At 33.1% G+C, this 9,555-nt stretch overlaps 1 protein-coding gene across 1 annotated transcript; it reads left to right on the forward strand.

Annotated features, from left to right (window-relative positions):
- Positions 1-2,903: 2,903 nt before the first annotated feature.
- Positions 2,904-8,324, forward strand: LOC132279444 (UDP-glucose:glycoprotein glucosyltransferase-like). The gene is made up of 4 exons (XM_059781424.1): positions 2,904-3,691; positions 6,640-6,738; positions 6,838-7,002; positions 7,766-8,324. The coding sequence occupies exons 2-4, from the start codon at positions 6,646-6,648 to the stop codon at positions 7,799-7,801; spliced, it is 294 nt and encodes a 97-aa protein (XP_059637407.1). The 5' UTR covers positions 2,904-3,691; positions 6,640-6,645; the 3' UTR covers positions 7,802-8,324.
- The last annotated feature ends 1,231 nt before the right edge of the window (positions 8,325-9,555 follow it).

The following is a 9,555-nucleotide window of genomic DNA, read 5'->3' on the forward strand; positions in this document are numbered from 1 at the left end:
AACAGTATCAAAAAAAGCCTGAAACAAGAAATAGGTGTTTTTGGATGTGTTTGCAACTTAGCACTGTGCGACTACTATAGCGGCCGAAACAAAAATAATTGTTGCAACAATACTTAGCCCAGGTATATAAAGAAAACTGAAACATTTTGGTGCATTTTTCTCTGCACTCTCTCTCTCTTCTGAAGCGCTAACCTCTGGCGATTTGGAGGCGACCAAACCCTAGCCTCTGCGATTTGTGAACAAGAACCTCAATAACCGCAAAATCTCACTGTAAGTATTGTAGAGCTTCCATTTTAAGGTTTATAGGGTTTGTTTTTGTTCGATTTACTCTTGAAAACACATGAAAAGAGTTTTTTGTGTACGATTTGTTCGATTTTCTCTTCCATTTTATTCGATTTTTTGTTCAACACGTTTTATTCGTTGCCAACACGTTTTATTTACATCAGAAACTTGTCTATACATTCAAGCCCTAAATCTGTTTGATCGGAACCCTAGCTATACTGATTTTCTCTTCCATATGGTTCATCTTCAAAATTTGATTCTCTTATTCTTCCTGCCATGTGAGGTTTAAATAATTGATTGATTTAAAAAACTAATTAATTCAATCAAGTTCAATTACATATCTCTCTCTAAATCATGACCTCAAAATCAACCAAAATAAGAACACCTAGCGATGATAGTGACATACATGATTCTACTCAAAATAGTTTGGTTGGACATTTGCTACCTGTGTATTAAGTCTTGTGCGTGCTCAATTTCCTTCTGCTGCTTTGAGCTTCAATCCATGCTTCCTTTGCAATAATTTACTCAGAATAATTGCCCATGTATGTCCTGGATACACCTATGTCAGTTTCAACAATTTTTGTGCACAGCTGGTCAAGGAAAGCCCTGTCATGAGATACGATGACCATTGGCACATTGACCTTATTAAGATAACCTTCAAGCCACTCAATGGTATCAAGATCAAGTTGATTTGTCGGTTCATCTAATAATAGCAAATCTAGGTCCTGCATGTAATCACATATATCAGCAATCAGTCATAGAGAAATTGCATTATTTTTCATAAATATAATCAACCAATATACGAAGTTAATGTATGAGGTATTTGCCTAGATTTATATAGTATTATTTTCTATTGGAATGGGAGCAGTTCCTTGGGTGATAATGTATGAGGTATCTGAATAACCTTTAAATTCCTCATTTCTAAGTACTTCTTTGTGCCATATGACTATGGATCTAACATTTTTTATGGCTTATTTAATAAGTGCATTCCATTATGGTTATCTTGCAAAGTAGTACCTGAAGCCAAGGGAAAAACATTAGAAGAAATTAAGGCATCCATCAATGCATTCTCAGCATCATTCTGAATATATCATAATGATAATTTATCTTGCAATATTTTGGCCATGACAAGTGGTTCTGGTATGAATTTTTTGTCTTTAAAATATTTTAATAGATTAAAGAACCTGTAAGGGCTAATTGTAACAACAATGTTGACAGTAGACCTCTGTATAATAATTGAACCTTTAAATTTTTAAATTTGTGGGAATTAATGTTGATGATCAGTAGAAAATGAGGAATTTAAGGTGGAAGATGCTCTAAAGGAATTTAAATTTGGTCTAATCAATATTTAAACTTTCTGTTTAATAGATGATTGTTTTCATCACTTTGCTAATTCTTGCTTTTCCTTGACAATGTTGTGGTGCTTCTCTACTATTTTTGGGACTGCCTTGATGGAAATATGTTTGAGGTCATCTTCTCAAAAACTTGGAAAGCTTTCATACTGAAAGTTTCTTCAAACGTGTGCATTTTGGTTGAAGAAAAGGCTTTGTTGTTGCTGTGTATCAAGGTTGTTATCTCAGTTGTATCATTCTTGTATTTCCACTACTAAAGACCTCTTGTGTGCATTCTAGTCAGTTGTATCATCCTTGTAATCTCCTTTTTTTTTTTTTCTTTTTGTTGTTGTTGTTGTTGTTGTTCTAGTATCATCCTTGTAATGAAGGAGGCTAGCTCGGTTGTATCATGTTTTTATCATCCTTGTAATCTTAAAAAATGGCATTCTGCAATTAGATTTTACCTTGGTATAATTTTAATGAGAACTTTGATGTTATTATTTTCTTAAGAGCTTTGATGTTAGAATTTACCTTAGAATAATTTTAAAGCAGGTGGTTGCATTAATGTTTCAAGTACCAAAAATTTAACAGCCTTTAACAATTTTCTTTGAAATGGGTAGATTTAACAAACTTGATTGCTACCATGGCTACAGTGTTTAATATCTACTAAGAAGGGGATTTGCATTAAGTTAAATGACAAGGGGATTAACTTTTACAATGTTGAATCTCTACTAAGAAGGGGATTTGCATCAACTTAAATGACAAGGGGATTAACTTTTACCAATAAGATTTGCATTAAGTTCAATGAAAAAGAAGGGTAAATTCTGACAAAATTTTCAAGTCTTGGAGGTGTACCATAGATAAGGGATTTAATTTAAATTCTCATTGCAAAACATGGAATTTGCATTAAGGTCAATGACAATGTACATATAAGATATGTGACTAATCATGCAAAATTTACTTATGCATTCTTTCTCATATCGATCATCGTACTAATCATGCAATTTTGGCAACCGTTTGACTCTGCCAAATATGTTTTGTTTTAAAATTTCTAGAAACCAAAGATCTTGCCAAACATGTCACTACAACATATTAGGGTTTCACCAGTGCTTTTAAAAAAAGCGCTGGTGTTGAGTACTAATTACCAGCGCTTCTAAAAAAACGTTGGTGTTGAGTACTAATTACAAGTGCTTCTACAACAGCGTTGGTGTTGAGTATTAATTACTTGCGCTGGGGTTGAGTACTATCAACACCAGCGTTTCTAAAAAAAGCGCTGGTGTTGAGTACTAATTACCAGCGCTTTTTAAACAAACGCTGGTAAGTGCGAAATGTAGTGCGGGAAAATTTGGCGCTCTAATATTATTTCACTTTATTTCTAACTTTACCAATTTCATCCGAGCCCTAGTTTCTCTTCAGCCTCCCCAATCGTCTCTATCTTTATTCTCGATCTCAACTCTGAACTTGCCCCCCTCTTTCTCTATAACTCCCCAATCGCCTCAATCTCTCTCTTTGCAACTCCCCAATTGCCTCCATCTCTATTCTCGGTCTCAACTCTGAACTTGCCCCCCCCCCCCCCTCTCTGCAACTCCCTAATCGTGATGACATGTGCCCCTCCTCCTCAATCACCCCCCTCTCTTTGCAACTCTGCCTCCAATCTCTCTGTCACTTTTCTCACTTTTTCTCTCTACGTACCTATACCATACCAGTCTTGATTGATCAGAATGGTGAAGCTTGTATCGGCCCGAGAGAGTAGGATATACGGACCCCAATTGGCTCGAAACCGGTCTGAGTACATGAGCACCAGCTTATACGTGTTCGCCACCATTGTTCTTCTCTGTGGCTTCGCGACTCAGCTCTCCAACAAGCCAAAATCGGGTTTGGTTCTTCTACTTATAGGCTTAGCTCTCATAATCATTGTGAACGTTCACGATCTCCTTGCTCATCTCGCCGGCATCGATTACCAGTTGCCGTTGATGGAATTCGACGTCTAGCTCGGCCTCATCGAGTTCGCCGTCCCCGTGGTTCAGATTACAGCTACACTTCTCTATTTCTTGGGGATTCTTTTTATTTTCATTCAGGTATGTTCTTGTTTGTTGTAATTGTGTCGAAAAATCTCTATCTTGGTGTTATGTTGATGATTATGTTCATTGGACATTTTGATTTAGACTTCTATATATATATATATATATAAATTTCTAATTGTGGAAGAATTGCCCATGGGGTTGCCGTATGTATCATCTATTTTTTAAAATTCATTATTGCCCATGTTGTATCTATCACCAAATAATGTTTTTATTTTATTTTTAATTTTATTAAATTCATTATTTTTTATGCACAAGCTATTTTGTGTTCGAGAAGGTTTGGTAATGGGTTTAATACATTATTAATCATGGACTCATAATGTTCCTAGTCTCTTTTATTTTTGTACATTTTTGCATACATTGATGTCATTCTCATCTCAGAAATATCAAAATTGGAGTAGTCCTTGCTTATAAAAACTTTTGGGCTAAGCTCATTTTTTATTCTAATGCTTCAGGAGTAGAAAATAAAAGAGGGTCAGTACATGATGGGTCTAAAAGATGAGATATTCTATTTTTATTGGTTTATTACATAAGCTTTGCAGGTAATTTTTGCATTCTTGCTATTTAAATGAGTTAGTACTAGCATACCTTTTTTTGTATGACCAATGTTTAAGGTGGAGTTTTTTTTTTTTTTTTTTATAATTTCTGCAATTCTGTTTTAGCTTTCTATTATTCTAATTTTCAGTTTGGTTTATGGATAAAGAATGTTATATAACTTTTTTGGGTTTTCTGAACTGTTATATTGCCATAGAAGTAAGGCACTTCCATTTTGTACTACTGGGTTTTTCATTAAGATTAGTTTCTTTAAGAAAATGATGTATGTGGTGCATGTGTCACTCTTGAAGATCCTCACACTGAAGATCTTAGTCAAGAAGTTAGAGGGTTCATATTGTCTAAAATTCTGGTTTGTTTGTTCCTGAAAAAGTCACTTTACTTTTACCCAAATTGTGATACCACGTTACAGTGGCTTTGATGCTTTAGTTGTTTTTATTACTACTTAAATTGCTGATCATTTATCCGAAAACATTTGAATTTTTTATTATCTAAATATTCTGTATCACATTTTAGTGAAACATAGTTGTGACTTGTGACCCATAATTGCTATTGTTTTCCGAGTAGGAGAATCTTCTTGTCTGAAAATAAATTCTGAAGAAACTGCAAAATGTCGTTTCATCATCATACGCCATGTCTTCATCTTGTATCTCCCTCTCTCCCTGTCTCTATATATACATATTGCTTGGTCTATACAACCCCAACCTCACAATGGGAAAATTAAATATAAGAATATGAAATCTTACTTGGTTATAAGTAGCAGATTTAATCCTAATACTACTTGCTAGTGGGCTATGAAAAGTATTAAGTCTAATCCAAATGTGAGCAATTTGATTCCAAACAAAATGTTCTAAGAAATCTCATCCCAGTTCAAGAAAATTAGAAAGACAAGTGACTTGTGTAAGGTCAAAATTTCTAAACTGTGATGAAAAATTGTTTATTTTTTAATTTTTAATTATGCTAATAATCGATTGTGACTAGCACATAGGATACAGTGACAGAATATTTTTCTTTTGATAAGTAAGATACAGTGACAGCATATGATATTATGAAGTTTTAACAAAATTTGTGCATTGAGAAGACTTTTCCTCTTAGATCCTGACTGTAGTTTATCACCTGCTCTGTAAAGGATAAACCATCTTAAACACAAAGATTGATTAATCCCAACACTTGAGCTTCTTGAGTACCTTCTAACAAAGATAAATTTCAGCCTTAAAAGCATACCCACTATGACTGGCCTTAAGTGAAAGTATTATTCTTTTTGTGAACCTTCATGACACCTAGTATGCTCTCCTACTCCTTTCTTTAAAGGCTTTCTAGTTTGGCTGAAGAGTTGAGTAATTGTAAATTAAGGTATGTAGGGATATGCTAGTAAGAGATCTAAATTACAGTGATTTTATTCCCAGTAGTATACCTTCTTTCACCCTTCTAAGTACTTGGCACCTTTTCCACTGCTGGACCCCAAAAGACTTTTCCCTCTTCACTCTCAAAGGAAGACCAAGATACTTAAGCAACCAACCTCAGATATCACAACCTAAGGAGCTGGTAACTGTCCTCAGAATACTTTGGTTTTATCTTCATAGCCCAAACACAAACACAAACAATTCAAAGATGGGATTATAGAACCCTTACTAAAAGAAAGAAACTAATATTTTATATTTGTATATTGGGGTGTTATACAAGCTCCAATTGTTCTACCCTTACAACATTCTAGTAAGAACATCAACTGTGAAAGTTACTAGAAGATTCTAGCAAGGAGAATTGCCCTATCTTTTTGTGTAGCTGGTACCAGGTTTTCTTCGAATGATCTTGGTGTTATATATTACTAATTATATGGATGTAGGGTTTTTAGTTTTGTAGATAACACCGCAAAATGATCTTTTTGCGTTTCGAAATACTAAAAATTATAACTCAACATACCAGATCCTAACTACTCTGGATTGGAATGTCATTTTTCTTTCCTTTCCAGGTTCAACTTACATAAGAATAATGAAAGGTTTCCTGTTGGCTGCCTTTCTCCTTTGTCTGAGCTCTGGGGACTACCTTACACACAACCTCCTTGTAGTTCACGGGTTTTCTTATGCATGAAAGAGATAGAAGCCTAGAATTAAAATTTTAACTATCTTATAGATTGGCATCTGATTAAATAACCTAGATACACTAAACTCTTATGAGTATAATACATCTTCATAGTAGAGCTTTCGTGTTTTGATAACCAATGGTGGTTTTGGAGGTGGATGCAATGTTAAATCATTGGTGTAGTAATATAAATGAGGTGTGTTTATCTTTCACATGGATGTATTCAATTCAATTATTTACTTTAGACGGCTTTATGCACTAATTTGCATTCTTTTGAAAAAAAGTGTTTCTATCTTTTTACTTTGGTGTTGTAGATTTTGATGCCGGTATTCCCTGGGCAACTACGTTATATTCATAAGAACTTGTTCCATACAGTTTTTGTTCTGGATCCTGCATCCATTTGTGGACTTGAGGCAAGTTTTATTGTGTAAAACGTCACGTCAGTTCGTTATATGTGCATTATATTGTTGCCAGAATTACTTATCTAATTTTAGTTTCATTGTCTTTTGCAGGCAATTGACATGATTATTTCTTTGTACGAGAATAGTTTTCCTATGAGATTTGGGGTGATATTGTACTCAACAAAGTTTATCAAGAAGATTGAATCGAACAGTGGAGAACTCCCATTAGATCCTGTGAAAAATGATAGTGGGACAGAGGAAGATGTGTCCAGTTTGGTACTTCTTTCTATCTTATTGTACCGTCTTTTTACATCTCAACCATGTTTTACTACTCCTAATAGTTTTACTTAAACCTCATAAGAGTACAAATTTTTGTTATAGTAATTTGAAAATAAGATTTTTAACGAATCAGTTATAGAAAAGGTTTCTGTTCTATCATCTAGGTTGTAGAAACAAGTTCTACCTTTTTTTTAGGAAACCAGTGACTCACCATAGTTGATAAATAGCATAGATCCAGACAAAAACAAAATACAAAACATGCATTGTCTCTTTAAATCACTAATTACTATAGATTATTTGCAAAATTAATAATAATTATAGTTCCCACAACTAATTTTAATCCTTTGGAGAATTATTATTTTAAATGCTATGATTCACCACATTATCATTCTTTTAGGGAAATCTTGTTTCATTTTGTTACTATTAGAAAATCTATCACACACACACACACACACACACACACACACACACACACACACGTTGTTTATCTCCTAAATTCTCTTCATATGAGTGATTATACTTAGGTTCTAACGAACACGACTTTGCTGCTAGTATTTCTTATAGCAGTTTAGCAGAACTCAGAAATTACTGTCTTATATATAATTTAGTATGTAAAAGGTTTTGTGCATGTTCGTGTGCTGTATATATTCATTTTCTAGTCATGATGCCAATTCAGTTAAGGTTATGAACTTTAATTTCTCTTATATGTTAAATTTTCATTTATTATAATGCGCGCTTAATGAATTTATAAAAAATGTAGGGTAATTCAAATCAAATGGGCAAGAAGAGTTGTTAAAGTTGAAGTTGAAGCTGAAGATGGGGTTGTGGCTGTGCTTTCAGCATTTCCTTCGCCTTGGATGGGTTCTTTTTGAAAAACTTGTACTACATTTGTCAAAAAAATTTAATTCTTTTTTTTGTCACATTTAGTAGATCTAGACAATTTGGATGGTATTTTCATATTGGCAGGTTAACTTGTGGTTGTATTAGTAGACATTTTTTGAGTTTTGGGTGACATTTACCAGCTTTATCTATTAGTAAACAATTTCGATGGTATTTTTCATATTGGCAGCAGGTTAACTTGTGGTTGTAATATGTAAAAACAATTTGGATGGTACTTTTATATTGCCAACTTGTGTTATATTGGATGACATTTAGCAACCAAGATATTTTTTAAAGACAATAAAGGGCAAAAAATTAAAATAAAAAGAAAAATAAAAAAATAAAAATGTGCCTTTACTAGCGCTTCTTAAAGAAGCGCTGGCAAAGAGGGAAAAAAAAAAAAAAAAAAAAAAAAAAAAAAAAAAAAAAAAAACATAAAATGACCTTTTACCAGCACTTCTTAAAAAAGTGCCTATAAAGACCCTATACCAGCGCTTCTTAAAAAAGCGCTGGTAAATACCTTATACCAGTGCTTCTCAAAAAGCACTGGTAAAAGGTCCATACCAACACTTCTTCATTACCAGCGCTTTTGAAAAAGTGCTGGTAAAGCCCTATGCTGGATTTACCAGCCTTTTTTCAAAAGCGCTGGTACATTTTTTGGGACTTTTACCAGCGTTTTTAAGCGCTGGTAAAAGCCATAACTGTTGTAGTGTGTTATACATGTTTCTGCTTCCGAAATTCCTACTGCAAATTTTCATTGCCAAACATGTTTTCGTTTTCAACCCAGAACACTATATAACAAAACACTTGTTTTGTTTTAGGTTAAAACAAAATGCCAAAAACACTACACTTACCAAATAGGTCCAAAGTAATTCAACTACATACTTCAATATTATAGTATCAAATAAAAGTAAGCACTCATATAAACAATATTGAAGCCACATATATAAATATAACAATATAGTTTAATATTATATCATATAATTAATTATATCACAAAATTAATCTAAGAAATAATTTAATAATATGATTCAAGAGAAGACTTGGCTTTTTTAAAGCTTTGTGGCTTATTCTCCAATAAATATGTAGAAATTAAGACTAACAAATTTAGATGTTGTAACCCTCTTACTACGTCTAAGCTCATCCGTATTATCTATAAACTCTTTGTCTATATCCTCTTGTATATTGCTATTAGCAATATCATAATTTCTTTTAAGAGGATTTTATCTTGCATGTGCATCTTTACAAAGAAATATATCCTCAAAGAAATAAGCATTCCTAGACTCAATAATAGTATTAACGTGAATGTCAAGAATGTCTTATTTATGCACAAGAAAATAATATATACTACTATTATGAACATAACTTATCAAAGGTTTAGGTCCTACCTTAACTTTCTTAAGAGTAGAAACTGGAACCTTAGTTAGACACCCCACACTTAAAGAATTTATAGGAATGTTTTTTACCTTTTCATAATTAATATGGTGTCACATTTATTTTCTTTTGAGATATTTTATTGAGAACATAATTTGCATAAAGCAAAGTTTTCCGCCACAAATTCCGAGTTAAACCAAAATTTATCAACATAACATTCGTCATTTATTTTAAAGTACGATTTTTGCATTTAGCAACATGATTCTATTGAGATGTATAAGGAACGGTAGTTTGATG

This window comes from Cornus florida, unplaced genomic scaffold (assembly GCF_030987335.1).
Source record: "Cornus florida cultivar Cherokee Brave unplaced genomic scaffold, ASM3098733v1 CherokeeBrave_3.0.0_Hap2_Chr10, whole genome shotgun sequence".
In the NCBI taxonomy this organism is placed as follows: Eukaryota; Viridiplantae; Streptophyta; class Magnoliopsida; order Cornales; family Cornaceae; genus Cornus; species Cornus florida.

Excerpts from the sequence above, each read along its gene's own strand:
- LOC132279444 (XM_059781424.1), top strand. The coding sequence starts at position 6,646 with ATGCCGGTATTCCCTGGGCAACTACGTTATATTCATAAGAACTTGTTC. Across the intron at positions 6,739-6,837 it reads CATCCATTTGTGGACTTGAG|GCAATTGACATGATTATTTC; the intron begins GCAAGTTTTATT and ends TGTCTTTTGCAG. Across the intron at positions 7,003-7,765 it reads AGGAAGATGTGTCCAGTTTG|GGTAATTCAAATCAAATGGG; the intron begins GTACTTCTTTCT and ends TAAAAAATGTAG.